The sequence below is a fragment of the Akanthomyces muscarius genome, chromosome 4, assembly GCF_028009165.1.
Source record: "Akanthomyces muscarius strain Ve6 chromosome 4, whole genome shotgun sequence".
NCBI classification, from domain to species: domain Eukaryota; kingdom Fungi; phylum Ascomycota; class Sordariomycetes; order Hypocreales; family Cordycipitaceae; genus Akanthomyces; species Akanthomyces muscarius.
This window is the reverse complement of record NC_079244.1, coordinates 272,048-291,465: the sequence shown is the minus strand read 5'-3', so window position 1 is coordinate 291,465 and position 19,418 is coordinate 272,048. Positions and strand designations below refer to the sequence as shown.

The 19,418-nt window shown below is 54.9% G+C and overlaps 8 protein-coding genes across 8 annotated transcripts; 3 read left to right on the top strand and 5 right to left on the bottom strand.

Annotated features, from left to right (window-relative positions):
- Positions 1-428: 428 nt before the first annotated feature.
- Positions 429-2,358, top strand: LMH87_010721 (uncharacterized protein; the record flags this gene model as incomplete). Its single annotated transcript, XM_056199745.1, has 7 exons — positions 429-512; positions 702-745; positions 1,387-1,422; positions 1,544-1,632; positions 1,683-1,860; positions 1,908-1,937; positions 2,001-2,358. 7 exons carry the CDS (start codon positions 429-431, stop codon positions 2,356-2,358), a joined length of 819 nt encoding a protein of 272 aa, XP_056051663.1.
- Positions 2,359-3,090: 732 nt separating this feature from the next.
- LMH87_010720 (uncharacterized protein) lies at positions 3,091-3,622 on the bottom strand (the record flags this gene model as incomplete). The annotated part of the gene is made up of 3 exons (XM_056199744.1): positions 3,091-3,391; positions 3,512-3,543; positions 3,599-3,622. 3 exons carry the CDS (start codon positions 3,620-3,622, stop codon positions 3,091-3,093), a joined length of 357 nt encoding a protein of 118 aa, XP_056051662.1.
- A 258-nt stretch (positions 3,623-3,880) lies between these two features.
- LMH87_010719 (uncharacterized protein) lies at positions 3,881-5,100 on the bottom strand (the record flags this gene model as incomplete). Its single annotated transcript, XM_056199742.1, has 3 exons — positions 3,881-3,904; positions 3,975-4,908; positions 4,976-5,100. The coding sequence occupies 3 exons, from the start codon at positions 5,098-5,100 to the stop codon at positions 3,881-3,883; spliced, it is 1,083 nt and encodes a 360-aa protein (XP_056051661.1).
- Positions 5,101-5,423: 323 nt separating this feature from the next.
- On the top strand, positions 5,424-8,780 carry LMH87_010718 (uncharacterized protein; the record flags this gene model as incomplete). The annotated part of the gene is made up of 1 exon (XM_056199741.1): positions 5,424-8,780. The coding sequence occupies one exon, from the start codon at positions 5,424-5,426 to the stop codon at positions 8,778-8,780; it is 3,357 nt and encodes a 1,118-aa protein (XP_056051660.1).
- A 242-nt stretch (positions 8,781-9,022) lies between these two features.
- On the bottom strand, positions 9,023-10,204 carry LMH87_010717 (uncharacterized protein; the record flags this gene model as incomplete). The annotated part of the gene is made up of 4 exons (XM_056199740.1): positions 9,023-9,505; positions 9,564-9,628; positions 9,678-9,792; positions 9,878-10,204. The coding sequence occupies 4 exons, from the start codon at positions 10,202-10,204 to the stop codon at positions 9,023-9,025; spliced, it is 990 nt and encodes a 329-aa protein (XP_056051659.1).
- Positions 10,205-15,103: 4,899 nt separating this feature from the next.
- On the top strand, positions 15,104-16,738 carry LMH87_010716 (uncharacterized protein; the record flags this gene model as incomplete). The annotated part of the gene is made up of 3 exons (XM_056199739.1): positions 15,104-15,370; positions 15,427-15,643; positions 15,705-16,738. The coding sequence occupies 3 exons, from the start codon at positions 15,104-15,106 to the stop codon at positions 16,736-16,738; spliced, it is 1,518 nt and encodes a 505-aa protein (XP_056051658.1).
- Positions 16,739-16,801: 63 nt separating this feature from the next.
- On the bottom strand, positions 16,802-17,923 carry LMH87_010715 (uncharacterized protein; the record flags this gene model as incomplete). The annotated part of the gene is made up of 1 exon (XM_056199738.1): positions 16,802-17,923. The coding sequence occupies one exon, from the start codon at positions 17,921-17,923 to the stop codon at positions 16,802-16,804; it is 1,122 nt and encodes a 373-aa protein (XP_056051657.1).
- A 227-nt stretch (positions 17,924-18,150) lies between these two features.
- Positions 18,151-18,885, bottom strand: LMH87_010714 (uncharacterized protein; the record flags this gene model as incomplete). Its single annotated transcript, XM_056199737.1, has 1 exon — positions 18,151-18,885. The coding sequence occupies one exon, from the start codon at positions 18,883-18,885 to the stop codon at positions 18,151-18,153; it is 735 nt and encodes a 244-aa protein (XP_056051656.1).
- Between the last annotated feature and the right edge of the window lie 533 nt (positions 18,886-19,418).

Sequence of the window (19,418 nt, the reverse complement as noted above, 5' to 3'; positions counted from 1 at the left end):
CGGGACAGAGCCGCACCACCGCGCTGTAGGTACTATTCCCACGCTACCTGTATGACACAGGTACCTGCCTCACCGTGGTGAAGCTGCTACCCCACATGCCCCTCTACCTCTTCCACCATCTCGCCCAAATTCACCCAAGCCACCAGAGAAAACTTGTGACGCTCGTCCTTTTGCTTCTTTGCGACGCGGCAAGCTCCTGGACGGCCTTTTTTGCTCTACCACGCCGTCCTTCTTTTAGAGCATCTTTGCTGCGCGACCGCTCCGCCTCAGCTCGTGCTGTGCCGCCCAGTCCTTCCCTGTGCGCAACAACCGCCACGAAGGACTACAAGCTTTGTTTGCCACCACAGTCGACCGTCGAGATCTCGAGCGTCGCCATCAGCCGATCCCGAACCGATACGCACATTTAGAGTCGCTCTGCTGTTGTCACCATGCCTCCCAGTAGTGCGCAGCTCCGGGCCATGGTCAGCTCGTTCACGAACTTCACAGGAGCGAGTGAGAGAGTCGCTACTAAAGTATGCCCGACCCAGACAATCGATCCCACTGTGCTCTGCTTGCTGCGTACAGCGATTTGAGACAGCGGGGTTTTCTCCGATCGTTGAATCATAACGGGTGCTGGTACCGCCCGTGTGGGCGAGCAGCCATTCGAACCGCGAACCGTGGAGCCGTAAAAGAGCGACAGAAAGCTAACTGATGTCCTGCAGTATATCAAGGGCGCCGGCTACAAGGTTAACGAAGCTGTAGATGAGTAAGTTTTGGCATTTTTTTCTATGGTCCAAACCCGCGGCTGCTCGATGTTGCAAACGTCGGGTCGGAGATTCTGCGTTGCCGAACCCCATTGTATTACACATGCCATCTCTGGCACAACACGACAGCACCGGTGCCAATCACGTCCGTGCCGCGCCTCTGGCATTGCATAGGCCAGTCTGTCTGCAGGCGCATGCATCGGGCATAGACGTTGCAATAGCGCTGGAGCACCGCTGAGCACGCTCGACACCGCTGGACCAATGCCAGCGGGCCATTGGTGGAGTGTTGCTAGACATCTCTCAAAATACGGCCGAGCACCGCCCGACGGCTTGAAACAGAGAATCAAATGCCACGACGCTTGCGCGATGCCGATCCGTCCTTTTGCCCATCACCACCATCCATATCCTGCTACTGTCGTCCTCTTTTCCACATTTTGCATCATAATTTTGTCCCAAGGAGCCGACAGCAATACACCTTCACCTGCATCATCAGTACATCTCCACCCTGGTTATAAGCTTACCCGAACACTGATGCAGCGGCTGGCCAGCTGTGTTCTACGATAATGGGCTTGAAAGGAGTGCGGCGGCAATTACACTGCAAATTCCAGTCACTGCTCCCGTCGAGGCGGAAATGGGACCACAGCAGCTCCGATGACCTCACATCCGACAAGGATTCATGGTACATGCGCCTCGTACAGCAGTCGTGATATATCGGCATCTCAGATTGCGTCCAAGTGGAGGCAAATTTTTGCAAAGTTTCTCAACAGCCGTTTTCGAGCATCTGCTTACGTCTCAAACAGTTACTTTCAAGACCAAGGTGGCGCAAAGGAGTCATCGGCTTCAGCGGGCCTCGAATCTGAGTTGAACTCCTTGTTTGACAGCTTACGAGGCAAGTGACCCAGTACAAATTTGTTCCTACAGGTTTCTAACAGCCACCAGACGACGCAAATGACGCCGTAGATCGGATTGAGTTGAACTCTACTATGAATTACTTGAGCAACGAGCTCAAGGTCAACATAGAAAATGCTGAACTGTTTGTCGTTCTGGACCTGCTACAGGCGCCAACCATTGGTGAAATTTCGCGCAAGGGCTATGTTGAGGGATGGAAAGCAAGCCGGTAAGCTGCATCGCACCAGTCTAACTCTTCTGTGCTGACATGCAAAGCGTGAACGCTTCGCATAAGGACCACGCCAAGTACGTCCGCAAGCTCATTAAGACATTGCCGAAGGACGCCGCTCTGTTTAAGCAGGTGTACAGGTACGCCTTTGTCGCTGGTCGCGAAAAGGACCAAAAGGCTCTGAGTCTCGAAAACGCTCTCGTCTACTGGGACATGCTCTTTGCCCCTCCTGGCATGGAATGGAAGAATGAGCACCGCGACTGGTTGGCGCTGTGGAAGAAATTCTTGGCCGAGAAATGGACTCGTTCTGTCAACCGCGACATGTGGAACATGGCTCTCGAGTTTGCCTTCAAGAGCATCCAGGACGACTCCCTGACCTTCTACAGTGAAGAAGGTGCCTGGCCGAGCGTGATTGACGACTTTGTTGCGTGGTGCAAGGCCAACGGCGTCGGCAAGTCTGAGGGCAAGTCTGAGCAGATGGAGGTTGATGACGCATAGAGGCCGACCTACGCGCTCCCGAAACGTAATTTGCCAACAGAAGCGGCCGAAACGCCGATCCGTAACAAACGACTCAAGCGATGACATCTTCGAACGCTTTTCACGGTGATGGCATCCTCAATCGCGGCTGAACATGATGTTCTCATGTTTGGTGAGAGGACGCAATGGGTTTGCCCAACTTTGATATCCGGAGGAGACTGTCATACCGGAGAGGGCAAGAAAGATGATACATGACTATTTTAAATACGAGCGGCACGATTGAATTAGCATTGCATGACTTTAGAGTCAGCGCCCAGTCCGAGGCTGCTGTATCAACTGGCGCCTAGGCAACGAGATTATGATTAGACTTGGAGGCATAATTTCACAACCCAAGACTTCGACATTTAATCCATTCTGAAACGTGAGGAGCAGGAGGGTAGCAGAACCTTGTTGCTCGTGAATGCCAGGTGGATTTCTCTATGCTATCCGTACGTCCCCCTTGTAGTGTATTTGTACATCGGTCACCAGAGCATGGCTTCGTTGGCCATTTTGCTCGGCGCCTCTAGTTTCAACTTTTATGTTGTACATGCCCAGATCCGTCTTGTCGAGTCGTATCCGCCCGTGTCGGGACAATGTGGCAGCGCATCCGTCTAGACGACACAGCGCTCTCCCGCGTCAGTCCATCCATACCGAAGCTGGATCGGGCTCAAATAATTCTCGTGTGTGTTTCTATTCTTATAGGCGGTATGCTCGCTACGCCTCGCCGGCGTCTGTCCGCCACTTGGGCGCACCGAAGCGCGAGAGGGTCTCGAGCTTGCCGTCGCCGAGCTTGACGTGGGCGGCGCGGATCATGCGCGGCTCGAGGCGCATGACGCTGCGGACCTCGCTGTGCAGCTTGGCCGAGGCGTCGTAGCGCATGACAAAGTAGTGGCCGTGGTGGTGCTTCATCTGGTGCACCGACACGGGCTTGGGCAGGGAGAAGACGCCCCAGTTGGCGAGGCCGCGGACGACGCCGCCGTTACGTAGGATGGTGGAGCCGACGGTCGTGGCGATTCTAGAAGTTTCGTGTTAGTATTTGGCCTCGAAAGACACGTGAGCCCGGATCGCAAAGGTCGAACGGGCAGTTGAAAGCTGAGGGCTGGTCGAAGTCGAGGTTCGGAGGCAGGGGACGTACTCTTTGACCTCGGTCAAGTTGCCGGGCCGTACCTATAATTGGTCAGTTTCAGGAGAGGAGAATGCGGCAAAGGAATTGAATGCTTACTATAGCTATTAATTCGTAGAGCATTTTGACGACTGGATGTGCTGGTTCAGTCGCTGTATATGAAGACGGAAGCTAGGGGACGAAGGACAGGAAAAATAGCAGGCGTGGAGAAGACCCGCAGATTAGCCGGCGCAACCAGCACGCGACATCTACAACAATTTCATAGAAGCACAACGGAAATCGAAATTGACTAATTTGATTTTGAACTCTTCATTCGATTATTTTCTCGTACGTTGACGGCGTATCCAAGTTTAGAAGGAGCGGGCGTCCGACAGTGTCCCTTCACATGTATAATCTATCCATATCCTACAACGCCATGCAAGTTAATGTACAAAGTATTATTTTACAGCTGTTCCTTTGACAATGTCTGCCATACTCGCCAGGGCAGTCTCCATCCAGCCGGCTTCACCGCAAATGGGTCAAAGTTGGCCTGCTCCAGCCTCTCCAGGAAATACGTCGCCGGCGCCGCTTCCAGCAGCACACGGAACCCTCGGTGCAGGTCCCTCGCCCTGTCGCTCTCCTGCTCGACATCATACACATGTGCGCCTTCGCCCTCGTGCTCAAAGTCGTGGCCCGCATCCTCGCCCGCTCGCAGTCGCTTCAGCATCTCCCGCGCCGTGATGAGGTGGTCGTTGGCGCGCGTGGCGACTTTGAAAATGGCGTCCTGTAGGCCAGGCGCACTGGGGCCTTCGCGAAAAACTTCCTCCTCCTTGACGCCCTCCTCCGCCATGATGTCCAGCGGCAGCAGCAGCGCGGGCTCTCGCGTCGGGGGGGCGGCGCCGCTCGGCGTCTTGATGGGCTGTGGAGGCGCGGCGAGCAGCGGCACACCGCGCAGCACGGCGGCGATACCGCACGCCTTGCCAATGTGGCTGGCCAGGTGGTCGACATCCATGGACCGCAGTCCCAGGCTTGCGAGCGTCGCGTACATCATGGTCGAGTAGGTGTTTTCTGCATAGTCCTCGAGCGTCGCCAGGCTCGCAAAGGGGCGGTTGTCCATGTGCTTCTCGCGGGTGCGGATCAGGCGCGCGATCCAGAACTTGATTGACTTTTTGCTCGCGGCGTCGGCGACCTGATCCATGAATAGCAGCGCCTGGTGCAGTAAAATGCAGATGGGCTCGCGCGGCGGCTGCCCGGCAAAGGTCTTATCGATGGACTCTTGCCAGAACTTGATGCGCATGAGGCCAATGGTCGGGTTGGAGACGATGTCCGGGAGGCGAAGGAGCTCGAGGTTGAGGGCGCGCAGAGCCGTGTACATGTCCTGCGCTGGATGGGCGAACCGACGGATGAGGTGTGCATCGTAGTCGCCTTTTCTGTTGCGTCGGGATCAGCATGACTCGGCCATAACGGAAGCAGAAGAGGTAAAGCATGTCGACCTACTCTAATTCCTTTGCGCAGTACTGGCGTGCGCCTTCAATATCTGCCTTGGTAATGTAGCTCCGGCGAGCGGCCGGGCTGCAGGCCAGGCGCCTTAGGCCATTGCATAGAATGCGTGGTCTATTCATATAGACACCCAGGGCTGTGAGACGGCTCTATCGATGTCGTCTCGGCTGGTGATGCTGGCCAATCGTCAACATGGGATTTCCAAGAAATCAAGATCCGCTGATTTGGAGCTCAAATATTTCGTCTTTAGTGCCAGGTGCTCAGTTAGCGCTGCCCCGCTAAAGTGACAATTGCCACCCCCTGTAGCCCGCTGTAACGCGGTCACCTGAGAGCGCCGCCAAGTCGCGACAAGCACTTTACCCGTCGCGTCTCCCAGCAGCGACTCAGATCTGCAAACTGCCATCAAAGAGCAAAAGGTGCAGAGTCCAATGTGCCTGACGACGCCATGGACTTTGGCAACTCACAAGAGCCTCCGATAAAGAAGCGGCGGTTCTTCAGTGATGCAGACGACTTTCCAGATCCGATCCTGAGTCCAAACGCCAACTCGAGAGTCAAGACAGAAAACGGCGCCGACGCCACGCCTCCGGAAAATGCCATCTCTTCGACCGCCAGCCACGACTCTAACGGCCCGTCTAGCGACGGAACTGTTTCATTCGACGTCGACACGTTCGAAGCCTTTGTTGGCGACAAGGTGGCCGACGATGTACTCGCCGTTCTGCGCCAACAGAGCAACAATAACCTTGAACGTGCTGTGAATATGTACTTGGACGGCGCGTACAAGAAGTTTATGAAGCCATTGGGAATTCAATCATCACTCTCGAGAACACCGACTCCGACTATACCGAAAACGGCGCCACCAGCCACACTTCACAGCATACCTAATGCACGCTACATTGGGGCATTCGGTGTCGAGGGCTGGGCGACGAGAAGCGGCACAAATATATTAAAGCATGGCGACACTGTCAAGATTGAGCGGCAAAAGATCAAACCGCCGGCGCCTCCAAAAACCAAGGCAAAGTTAGGCGTTCCGGTCACTCCGGTGCGAAACAATACGGCGGCCTCGCGTCGAGTTGACGTCATCGTACGCTTCACGAATGATAGTGGTATGGAAATCGGGCGGCTTGCCAAGGATACGGCAAACTGGGTGTCAACACTCATTGATCAGAAAATTTGCAAATTTGAAGGAAGCGTCGTCTACGCGCCAGACAGATTACGGACAAACGACACAATATTCCTTCAGCTCAAATGCTTTCTGCTTAACTCTGCCTTTTATAATCGCGGCTTTCAGCTTGCCGATGATCGTCCACAGGCATTTTTCGAGCAGACAGAAACCACAGATGAAAAGAACCTACGTCTGCGACAAGTGGCGCTCGTCAGACTCTTTCAGGAGATTGGCCTACAGCCGACTGTGGCCAACGCGGCCGCTCAAGACGGTCGCCAAGGCCTATTGAAAGCGGCAGAGATGGACGAAGAGAAACAAGCTGAGCAGAAAAAGCTCAGTGCTACCAAGGGTTCAGACTCGCCGGCGTCAGATGATGCTGAGGAGGGCAAAGAACTCGAGCAAGGCCAACTTGACGCCCTATATAAAAAGGCACAGTCCTTTGACTTTGGTACGCCAGAAGCAGAGCCGGCTGATACTTTCAACATGATGCTCCGCCCATACCAGAAGCAATCTCTGCACTGGATGATAGCCAAGGAAAAGGACACGCGCAGCAACAGGAAACCGTCCATGCATCCACTTTGGGAAGAATACGTTTGGCCTGTTAAGGACCACGACGACAAAGATTTGCCCGCGGTAAGCGAAATTACGAAGTTTTACGTCAACCCGTACTCTGGCGATCTGTCACTGGAATTTCCTGTCCAAGAGCAACACTGCTTGGGCGGTGTCCTCGCCGACGAAATGGGTCTCGGGAAAACAATTCAGATGCTCAGTCTGGTGCACTCCCACAAGTCAGAGGTTGCACGCCAAGCGCGCGCTTCTCATGGAGGCATTGCGACGGTAAATCAGCTTCAGCGCCTCGGTTCTTCTTCTGCCGTCATGGTGGACGCACCGTGCACTACACTGGTGGTCGCCCCTATGTCTTTGCTATCACAATGGCAGAGTGAAGCTGAAAAAGCTTCAAAAGAAGGCACCATCAAGATTGAGCTTTACTACGGCAACGAAAAGACGAATAACCTGCAAGCACTGTGCAGCAGTTCCAATGCGTCAATGGCGCCAGATGTGGTCATTACCAGTTACGGCGTCATTCTATCTGAATTCAGCGCCATTGCCGCGAAGAATGGTGACAAGAGTTTCCATAATGGCATATTTTCACTGAACTTCTTCCGCATCATACTCGATGAGGCGCATCACATTAAAAACCGATCGTCCAAAACCGCGAGGGCCTGCTATGAGATTTCTTCAACACATCGCTGGGTACTAACTGGCACACCCATCGTGAATAAGCTAGAGGACTTGTTCAGTCTGGTACGGTTCCTTGGTGTCGAGCCGTGGAACAACTTTTCGTTTTGGAAAACCTTTATTACTGTACCGTTTGAGTCTGGCGATTTTGTCCGGGCGCTCAACGTCGTGCAGACTGTGCTGGAGCCGCTGGTCATGCGCCGCACGAAGGACATGAAGACGCCAGACGGGCAGCCATTGGTACCATTGCCGCCCAAACAAGTTGACGTAGTGGAAGTCGAACTCTCTAAAACGGAGAGAGACGTCTACGATTACATTTTTAACCGAGCGAAACGAACATTCAACAAGAACATGGAGGCCGGAACGGTCATGAAAGCCTTTACCACTATTTTCGCCCAGATTCTACGCCTGCGACAATCTTGCTGCCATCCGATTCTGGTGCGAAACAAGGACATCGTGGCGGATGAGGAAGTAGCCGGCGCCGCAGCAGACGCCAACACGGGATTTGCCGACGACATGGATCTGGAGAATCTCATCCAGCACTTCACCGCCGTCGTCGACGAAGCGTCCAAGGACAACCAGGCCTATGGCGTCAACGCGCTGAGCGAGATCCGCGACGAGTCGGACAAGGAGTGCCCGTTTTGCTTCGAGGAGCCCATGAACGACCAGACCGTCACGGGGTGCTGGCACTCTGCGTGCAAAAATTGCCTCGTCGACTTTATGACGCACGAGACGGACCGCGGCGTGGTGCCCAAGTGCTTCAGCTGCCGCGCGCCGCTCAGCGCGCGCGACCTCTTCGAAGTCGTCCGCCACGACGACGAGGTCGACCCCTCGACCGGCAAGCCGCGCATCAGCCTCCAGCGCCTCGGCATGACGTCCTCGTCTTCCAAAATCGCCGCCCTCATCAGCGAGCTGCGCCGTCTGCGCAAAGACCACCCGGCCATGAAGTCCGTCGTCTTTTCGCAGTTTACCTCGTTTCTCAGCCTCATCGAGCCGGCCCTCACCCGCGCCAACGTCAAGTTCCTGCGTCTCGACGGCAGCATGGCGCAAAAGGCGCGCGCGGCGGTCCTGAACGAGTTTACGGAGAGAAAGGGCTTCATGGTGCTGCTCATCAGCCTCCGCGCCGGCGGCGTCGGGCTCAACCTGACGAGCGCGGGGCGCGTCTTCATGATGGACCCGTGGTGGAGCTTCGCGGTCGAGGCGCAGGCGATTGATCGCGTGCACCGCCTGGGCCAGGAGGACGCGGTGCAGGTGAAACGCTTCATTGTCAAGGAGAGCGTCGAGGAGAGGATGCTGAGGATCCAGGAGAGGAAGAAGTTTATCGCGACGTCGCTGGGCATGATGAGTGATGAAGAGAAGAAGGTGCAGCGGATAGAGGATATCAAGGAGCTGCTGAGTTAAAAATGATGCGGGAATCTGGGTATGCATGGGCATGGCGTCGGGCATTCTGGGGCGTATTTACTTGTTAGTTATGACGGGGATGGACGACTTGAACTTCCGAGTATATAATATGATATAATATGACTACACTTCTCGCATTATTGTCAATAGTGTGAATGATGCGACTGCACAGAAGAGCAAAGTGGTCGAACTGTTCTGTTATTCTCAAATTACTTTTGTTTTACTATTTTACTTGCAGCCATTTACAGGACAACCTGGGTCGTGGCCTTCTTCTCGCGGTCATCGCCGAAAATGTCAACGTTCCAGCTGGGTTCGTAGGTGAAGGGAATGTTGAAGCGGTGCTTGTCGGTCTGGCCAATCTTGTTCAGACGGTCAATGTCCTCCTGGTCGAGGTCCACCTCCTGGAAGTTCTCGCGAATGCGCGAGGCAGTGACCGACTTGGGGATGACGGTGTGGCCGCCGACCTGGGCCCAGGCGAGCAGGACGTGGGCGGGGGTGACGCTGCGGCCCTTGGCCTTGGTGAGACGCTCGGCGACGGCCTTGACCTCGTCGTGGACGATGAGCAGGGGCGCGCCGATGGTGTTGTTGCCAAAGGCCGAGTAGGCGGTCAGGATAATGTGCTTGTCGGCGGCGTACTTGACGAGTGGCTCGTCGAGGAGGCGCGGGTGGCGCTCGATTTGGTTGACGGCGGGGGTGACGCCTGTGGCCTTGATGACGGTCTCGAGCTGCATGGTGTTAGGGACGGATTTTCTTTTGTTTCGGTTGGAGAGGGATGTAACGCACGTGGTTGATGGTAAAGTTGGAGACACCGACGGCCTTGGCCTTGGTCTTGGAGAGCTCAGTCATGGCTAAAATGGTCAGCAGAGTGTACCAGTAGTTTGGCGGAGGCATTCTTACCCTTCCAGGTCTGGGTGATGGAGGTCTTCTTGTCCAGCTTGAGAGCGCCGCTGGCGTCCTTGGGGAAAAGACCGGAGCCGTGCTCAAAGGCAACGGGCCAGTGAATGAGGTAGAGCTAGACAGCTGTCAGTACTCTGCTGGCATCACACCGCAATTGCGACTCGATTCTATCCAATTGGGGTCGCGCAGAAATCACATACATCGAGGTAGTCAAGGCCAAGCTCCTGGAGGGTCTCGTCGAGCGCGGCGGCGACATTCTCGGGCTGGTGGCTGTCGTTCCAAAGCTTGGAGGTGATGAAGATGTCCTCGCGCTTGAGGCCGTCGACCTCCTTGAGGGCACGCTTGATGCCCTCGCCAACCTCGCGCTGGTTGCCGTAGACCTTGGCCAGGTCGAGATGGCGGTAGCCGGCCTTGAGGGCCTCGAAGACGCCGGCGCCGACCTCGCCGGGGGCGGACTGCCAGGTACCGTAGCCAAGGGCGGGGACCTTGGCGCCGGTGTTGAGGGTGACGGTGCGACCAGAAGACATGTTGATTCTCGTTGCTTTTTTTGGTCTGGGTAGGATTTCAGTTGTCGAGATTGGAATTGAGAGAAGAGAGAAGACGGGTAGAAGAGGAGGGGCTCGCGAGCTTTTTAAAGTTGGCGAGCACACAATTGTTGGAAGCTATGGTGGGGGAAGGAGGGGGAGGGGCAAATTTCCCAATCATATGACGACACTGGACTAACATGCTGTGCAACAGCAATAACTACATGGCTTCACAAGGTTGCGCCAAATCTAACTAGTCTTCCTCGCTAGGGCAGGCTTCCTGGTAACAGCTCGGTGGTACTGAGGGGTCTCGTCTCCAGTTTACGGGGAATTAGCGAATTGCTGCATTAATAATGAGGGACCATGGCCGAACGGGGTTCGATCCGCCTTGCGCTTGTAGAAGCTTCTTCTGCGACCAGTCTCTCGCGCCGAGACTCCGCGAGGAGTCCTCATTGGCGCGGGTCGCTCAGCATCTGCCGACCGGGTCCTTGTGCGCCACGTTTGCAGATTTACGCGTCGCATATTTTCCAATTGAGTCAGCCCGCTAACTTGTTAAAAAAAACGTGCAACTGTGCAGTAACAATGTCCACAACGGTCGCTGCCAATCGTGGGGGCGCCGACACTGGCAAATGCCCACAATCCCACTCAACTACGCCATCACCAACTCCATTATTAACGCCGACAGAACGATTCTCGCCAACGGGTTTAACGATTTTGAGTCACACCGAGCTGTAGCGCTTAGATGCGCAAGTCGGTCTTCCTTCCTGTTGGTACTGATTTAAGCTTTCATCCGCCGATCCTAGTCAATAGTCGCCAGCCTATGCACCAGGGGCGTTAACTCGGCAGGATGGCCCGGAGGAGCAGCCTTTGGCTCAGACACCTTGCTGGTTGTAACGCATGATGTGATGCAAGTGTGTGTTGAACAAGGGGGATCGCGAACGAGGATAGTTTTCGTGAATCGTGTAAGTGCACCGCTGCGATCACTGCATCCTACGTTGCATGCAAGTACGAAATTACGAGGTATCCCGCTGGTAACCAGCCTGGAGGAGTCGAGGAAACGTGTTGTATTCTTCGAGCAGCAATCCGACAAAGAATCCTGAAAGACTCATTTTTGCGGTGAAGATAAATGATCAAACTTGATTTAAAAAAGCAATTCTCGCGCCCCCTTTTTCCCAAATTATTATAATATGCCAGCAAAGCGGAACTCAAAAGAAAAAGAAAGAAAAGAAAAGCAAGTCCAAGCAAGTCATAATATACATCCAAAATGCTGTACACAAGAGGCGAACAGACCCGAGCTTATGAAGTCTCAGCTCGTTGTGGCAAGTTCCCCGTTGTCATCAATCGCAAGTCTACAGGTAAAGCCGACGTCTTTCGCCCCTCACGTCTCATTCTTCTTTAGCTTCCTCAGGGGCAGCTTCCTCCTACGCAGGTTCTTCAGGAGCAGGCTCTTCGGGCGCAGCCTCGGCTTCGGCGGGAGCCTCTGGTTCTTGTGCTGCCTCGCCGCCGTGGTCCGATGATGCCTTGGAACTCCTGGAACTCTTCGAGCTCTTCGAGCTCTTGGAACTCTTGCGGCTGCTCGGCCGGTGCTTCTTGCGGGACGAGCATCGGATCGCGTGTCGGTACACCCAGAGAAACGCAAATAAGCCAGCGAGAAAGACCCCCAGGGACACGCCGAGGGCGATGCCGATGCTAATGTTTGTGTTTTGCACTGGGTCGGGCGAGAATTGGCGCGCGACGAGGCCAGCGGCCGCGCCCGCCTGCGACTTGTCTGCGAGGGAAGCGTCGCCTTGCCCGTGACAGATTGTCGGTGCCCGAGGCGCGGGTTCGAGGCTGTCGGCCTCGCTCACGCCCCGCGGGATATACATGCACCCCGCTTACACCAAAGGGCCTCGGGGAGACGGCGAGGGGGAATGTGGGTGAGATGGAGCTGCAGCTTCTTGCACAATGGAGCGAAAACGGAGGAAAAGAAGAGACGTGAAGGTCTTTGCTTATCTGACCGGTCTTAAAAAGAAATTTTGGGCAACAAAAAGCACCGTCGTCCATCGTCAGAAGCAGCTCTCCCTCTCCTCCCCATGAGAAGGGGGGAAGGATTGGGCCTCGCCATCGTGGGTGGCCCAGGCCATTATATCTACCCAACGCGCCTTAACTAAACCCGGTCCGTAACTCACGAGTAAAGAGCGTGCATTCGCAGCGACCAGCCACTTGGGGAGAAGTGGCGGGTGTAAATGTGTGTGGGAGCCTGCATGAATGCATGGGGCCGTCGAACAGGTGGCACGTAGGGGGGTCTGGACATGCCACAGATTCGGTAGCGAGTGCATATGCAGTGATGAGTGAAGAGTTTCGATGGCAGCCCTGGACTGCGATGCAGGATGCTACCTGCGTGTCATGATTCACAGCATGCTAATTTGGAAATGGCCCGTTTCGAGGCGGTTTGTGACGTAACCACCGGTTTCTCAAGATATAAGTCGTGCAGCTGTCTTTGGTGAAATTACGGGCGCTCAGATTTGTCCATAATTTTTGACATGGTATAATTGTGTGTCTTCACAGTATGCTACCACATTCATTTGGTCATTTTATGTACTGTGCATCACGTACATCTACTACCCAGTTGTGCAACAGCATGTGATCTTGTGCAAAGGACGCCGACGACGTAGATGCTGCCCAAAGCTATTACGGCCTCATAGTTTCGATCGGCAGTTTGCCACTCCAGAAGCAAACTTTCCCACAAATGGGACCCTGGGGGTTGGGGACGGCGCGGGAGCGAGGGATGGCCCGTTGCGGGGGCATCGGGCTGCCTGCAGGACAACGCAACGACGCCCGACGGCGCCCAACCGGCTCGTCTTTCCGACTCGGGCCAGAATTTTTGCACTAACCACGATTAGGGCGCCTAACAAGCTGTCAGGGTAGCAAGGAGGACAAATAATCGTCAAAAAGTGCTGTCGTTATCTTTCACGGCCTGCGAAGTCGCCGGGTTGTACATGCTGGGATCCAGGACGTCGATGGACGCTGATCACTGACGGCCATAATTAGTTCATCGTGATGGTGCGAAGCAGAATCATTATTTTAACATTACTTGCCGATCTTTAGCACCACTAGAGATAAAATCCAAAGATTTTGCTTTTCTACTCTTGAGAGAATACAGAGTAGGTCATGCGGTGTCCGGCGCCGGTGCAATACTGAATAGGCCTTTGGCGCTGAAAGCAAGAATACGCATTCGACGGCGCTGAACCGGCCCAGTGATATCTGCCATCTCGTAAAGCCAACCTTCTCTCACTTGACAAAATTCTGCTTCGCAACGCCGCGGGGCCTCTATTGTAGTGGCTGCATACCACATTGCCGAGACACACTCTACTGTGAACGTGCAAGGCTACGAGAACCAGTGGACAGAAGATGCACTACGCAAACATGTTCGCTTGCGACCTGTTACACCACCGTCACAGCTGAGCCCGAGTCCTATACGCGGAGACGCGTCATGTCCACTGGGTGTGGTGATGTATGGGCCATGCAGTGGGCGACTTCGTGTACACGCAGTGGCCGAATTTGAAATCGCCAGCACACGCCGACTATGAAATTAGCAGGTAGCTTACACTTCTGCGTTCATAATAATTCAATATGAAGTGGCCGCTACATTTCGAGCAGCTAAGCCTATTTGTGGCATCTATCCCCACGAATGATGACATTTACGAGCAGAATAAAACGACAATGATAATTTCCGTGCTACACCATGCAGGAAATGCAAAAGAGTAGATAAAAATATTCATATAAGAAAGTTTGAAGGGTGTAACTGATCAGATGGGAATTATAAATCTGCATCTGAGGAGAGTTAAAGCATTGAGATGTGAAATGATGCGGCTGCGGCTGAGTGCAGCCCTGCAGGCAGTCAAACAAGGCTACTGATATGCCCAGCGAGACAATGTTTCTGATTTCGCAATAGTTGCGTCCTATACTGTCAACTTGTAACTCAGTAGGGTTTTACTGTCTCTTTTGCCCTGCCTGTTACTGATGCGCGGCAGGCCTGCGGCCAGCTAGGACACCTACATGGGCGAAGGCGTAGGTGAGCGACCGATACTAGCTCGCAACGTCAAAAGTACGTGTGAACAATGATTTTGAATTTTCCATTCAAAATTACATCGCCTGCAGTATGTGAGTATACCACTTCGGCTATAGACAAGGCCAGGCTCAATCAAACGCTGCTCGTGTCCCGGCCGTGTGCAGTCGTCCCGCCTAAACATGTGCAGCTCGGTGATGCTACAAAGTTTGGTCAACAAAATACCCAAAGACAATTACCTCCAACTCGTCATAGAATACAAGATTCAGTAAGTCACGTCACGAATTCCCTTACCCGGCAGTGAGTTCTGGTGGCAACAAAGGGTGATACTTTACAAGCGGTAAGCGACCTTTTACAGAGCATGCTTTAATTAACTAACAGACTGCCTTGACCTATACGACTCAAGAACAAGATTATTCGTGTATGAAGTAGTACATCATCGGGTTTACCTCTTCTATATTCTTATTTGTGATTTCTTTGGCCTGCTTGTGGTGTGCATCATCGCCGTCATCTGCGACGCCACGATCGCCGGGGTCAGTATTGTAGATGAGAGTGGCAATTCTCGTCGAAGCTAGCTTCAAAGGTTGTTTCTTTGAGGAGGAGCACAGTTAAAAAGTTAGGAACTTACCGAGTAATGATACATGCTGAAAGCCAGAGCCATATCTCCCACTATAGTTAGCACGGCTCAGGTGACGTCGCTCCTGCCAGATCCCCAGCCTGTTCCGATATGTCGTAGCGGATGGGCCACTCGTTTGCCAGCATCCTGGAACTTGCACCAGGAACCCAGTAGTAGAGCTTCGCGACATCAGCTCTATAAATCAATTTACTTTATACCCCATAATCCCTTGCTAGATATGGAGGTTTTACCCGCGGTCGCTGCCTGGGCGGCGAGCTACGTCTATCGCTTCCCCTCGGTGGCAGAAAACGCCTTCGGCCAGCGCTCCTGTTCGCGCGCCGCCATCGATGTGCAGGAATTAGCTAGCCGACTTTCTTCCAAAGCACAAGTGCTCGTGGCCGGTGACAAGGGCTTTGACGAAACATCGCGCGGATGGAACATTTTTGATCAGCCCAAGCCTGGTGTTATCGTGATTCCAGGCGCAGCGCTAGATGTGGCGGCGACGGTGAGTAGCCTTTCGCATGCCTGCCCACGATGCATTGCTAAACGCGTAAAAACTAGGTCAAATATGCAAATGAGTACAGCACGCCGTTTTTGGCCGTCGGGGGCCAGCATGGAGCTACCAGTACGCTCGGCAAGCTTCAGGGCGGCATCGAAATCGCCATGAGCAGCCTGAGCAGCGTTGAGCTGTCCAAGGACGGCCAGACGGCCAAGGTCGGCGGCGGTACGCTCTCCAAGGCAGTCATTGACGCTCTGTGGCAATCTGGCAAGCAAACTGGCAAGCAACTTCATAAACCTTTTCTCTTGTCCTTATTAGGCATGCGCTGATCATGGTCCAGTCACTGGCACCTGCGAGTGCACCAGCCTGCTCGGACCCGGTCTGGGCGGCGGCCACGGCTGGTTGCAGGGCCATTACGGCCTCATTTCCGACCAGTTCGTGTCTATGGACGTTGTATTGGCCGACGGTAGCGAGCGTATTGTCGACGCACAATCCGACCCGGATCTGTGGTGGGCGCTGCGTGGTGCCGGCCACAACTTTGCCATTGTCACGTCGGTCACCCTCAAGGTTTACGACATTCAGCACCGCGACTGGGCACGTGAGAAGATGATCTTTACAGGCGACAAGGTAGAGGAGGTCTACCAGACTATGCACGACAGCATCTTCAAAGACGGCAAGCAGGACATCGACGTCGTCGTGTGGTCGTACATGCTGCTCGTCCCCGAAATTGATCGTGAGAACCCTGTCATCATCGTATACCTCTTACAAGAAGGCGTCAAAGCTGTGGATGTCAAGCATTCCGCCGCGCTAAAGAAGCTCGGCCCTGTCCGCGTCGAGGACACACCCGGCACGTACCTGGACCTCGCAGCGTGGACAATGATCTCCATGGCCGATGCACCCTGCCAGAAGCTCGGTGCCAGCAACCTGCGCTACCCGCTGTATCTCGACACATACAACATAGGCGCCGTCAAGCAAGCCTACGATATGTTTGCGGATGCGCTCCGTAGCCGGCCCGAATTTGCGCATTCCATCTTTATGTTTGAAAACTACCCCGTGCAAGGACTCCGCGAATCAGAGAGCAAGAACAGCGCGTTTGCCTTTCGCAACGATAGCGTTCTCTTGGCGCCACTCATTAACTTTCCGTCAGATGATAAAGATCTGGCTGAGATGGCTGTCATGTTGGGCGAGGCGTTGCGCAACACACTACACAAGGCGTCGGGACGCGATACAATGCACACGTATGTGAATTATGCGTTTCGGGATAGTAGTGAGGAAATGTACGGCGCGGAGGCGTGGCGCCAGGAAAAGCTGGCCGGGCTGAAGGCAAAGTATGACCCGCACAGGCGCTTCACCTTTTACAACCCTGTGGTCTAAGCCGTAGTTTGTCAGTGAGCTAGAAGTCTGTGTATAGAAGAGATACGATAATGATCCTGATAACTACAACTCCATGACGAACTTTGGCCCATTGCCGGGATTCTCCTTCATCTCTACCTCATCCATAAACTCTGACATGGGCACACGGAGCTTGGGAGTGTCATTGATGTGCCCGTCCGGCGTCCGCTCCAACAGAACCAACCCAAACTCTGACTTTTCATTCCCCACTAGAATATCACCTCGTCCACCATCCAGAACACAAAACATGCGCGGCAGAATACCCATCGTCGGCACCTCTTGCACAAATTCGAGTGTAGGGTGTACCCCGTTGGTATGGATGCGCATATAGGCGATGCTGTCGTGCGCGCGCCCGGTCAGGCGGTTGCTCACATAGAGGTGCTTATTGTCCGGGAGAAGCTCCAAATGACCAGCTCGTGCTGTAGCGGGCGAAGCGCCGACGGCTCCAAAGGTGCTCGTTTTGGAATGGCGAAAGAGCTCCAGGTGAGAGCCCTTGTACTTGACCGAATATACGGCGATGGTGTTTGTGAGCTCGCAGAGAAGGAAGTAGTGCGTCGCGGGGGACGCGCCGCCGGGGTAGAAGGCGCCGTGGCGGGGACCGCTGCCGAGGGGCGGGACAAATATGCGGCTTGAAAGCTTGAAGGCGTCGTTCTTGGAGTCGATGATGAGAAGCTCGTCGCTGCCAAGGTCCGGCACGACGTAAAAGCGGCCCGTCGGGTCCAGGAGCACCTGATGCGGGTGCGGGGCGTCCTGGATGTGCGACACGGGGCCCGTCTGGCCATCGGACACGATTGTCTTTTCAGCTAGTCTCTGCAGCGTCACGCCGTCGCTGACGTCCCAGACGTCGACCGTGCTGCTGCCAAACGCGGCGCTGAGCAAACGCCGCTTGTCCTGGGAGAAGGCGAGGTAGACTGCGCCGGGGCTGGCGGTGTCGACGGTGAGCTTCTGCGTAAAGGGAGTCTCGGAGGACGGGTCCAGGCGGAAGCGGTGGAAATGAGTGCTGTCTTCGTCGACAATGTATACGAGCGAGCGCGACCTGTCCACGGTGAGCCACGAGGGACAGCCGGGGATGGCGAGGTCGTGGATGATGGTGAATTTGTTGGCGGGGGCGTCGTATGTGGCTAGGTAGACGTGCCCAGGGCGGGCAATCAGCAGCTTGGTCATCATGTTGAGGTATACCGTACCCTGCGAAAAGAGAGCTGCATGCTGTGTGGTGTAAATGTTGGCGTCGAGGGCATTCAGGATGGTGGGCCATGGTGGGGGAATCGCGGGGGTCACAAGCGACAGGACGTGGTAGCAGTGATACGGCTGTATTACTTGTTATCAACAAAAGAAATCTATAGTTTTAAAATCTCGCTAAAATCTCAAGAATACCCTACCATACATGCTAGCCATTACCATGAAAGTGACAAAGCCTTGCCCTCGTACTGGCACTCTGCCGGGTCCTGCAGCAGATTCTCATACACCCATCTTCCCACATCCTCTCTCGCGATAAAGTACCCAACCTCCTTCCTCTCCACGCCCTTGCTCGGGTCCTCCACACCGACTCGAATCGCCTTTTCCGGCTTGGCCTCGTCTTTCAGATAGCTCGGACGGATCATGACCACCCGCTCCCCGCTCGCCGTGAGCTCCCTCTCCATGACCTCTTTGTCCGCGTGCGGCTGGTGCAGCATCCACTTGTACATGGGCAGCATGCCCAGCGGCACGTCGCGCCCAAACCTGGAGATGCCGGTCGTGCTAATCACGGTGTACAGCGGGCGGCCCTCGCAGCCCTTGTCGCGGCGGAGGGAGGCGAGGGCGGAGAGGATGCAGGACGTGGCCTTTTTGCAGACGTCGGGGTCGTCGAGGGCAAAGGTCCGGAGGTCCAGCCGGCCGCCGACGGAGACGTGGATGGCGTCGACGAGCCGCCGCGGGTCGTCGGGCCGCACGAGGCACGAGACGACGGCCGAGGCGTCGTGCGCGTTGCCGGCGAGGACGACGAGGTTGGGCGGCGCCGAGGGGAAGTGGACGGACATCTTGGAGGGCGTGCGGCAGAGGGCGATGCAGGTGTGGCCGGCGGAGACGGCGCGGCGGAGGGCGGCGAGGCCGCAGCCGCCAGAGGCGCCGATGAATGCGATTGTGTGAGGCATTGTGTGCGTGTAAGTGGTTGGGCGCATAAGTTGATCGGTGCAAAAAATAGTTGGGGCGGTTGTAAGTGGTGTGTTTGGGAGTGGCGCAGATGTTGGTGCTGTCAATCAAATGCTGAGGTGGTTGATGATTTCGACTTGAATTGAATCCGGGCAGCCTAGATGCTTTATATCTAGAACCCATTTACGGCAATTCCTTTACTCGTTTTCAATGTTTTACATGCTCGCAGAATAGAGCGCAGACTTACACCCGCCATTCGCCCTCTTCCACAGGGCGACGAATAGCGACGCGAAGCCTCTCCGCAGGCGGAGGACGAGGCTGTCCAGGACCGCCCTGCAGCCAAGCACGTTGGAACCGTGAGGCTGACGGGTTTAGCGTCACGGTCCGCAGCTAAAAGTCCGCCAGTGCTGACGCTCGCTCCCCGCTATTAAAATAAAGGGATCGCCGCTTTGCAGATGGAGGAGCGAAGCTCGCGTCGCGAGGGCGAAGGCACGAGAGGCGCAGCTGATTCGGCCTCTCTTTCTCTGGTGGCGCT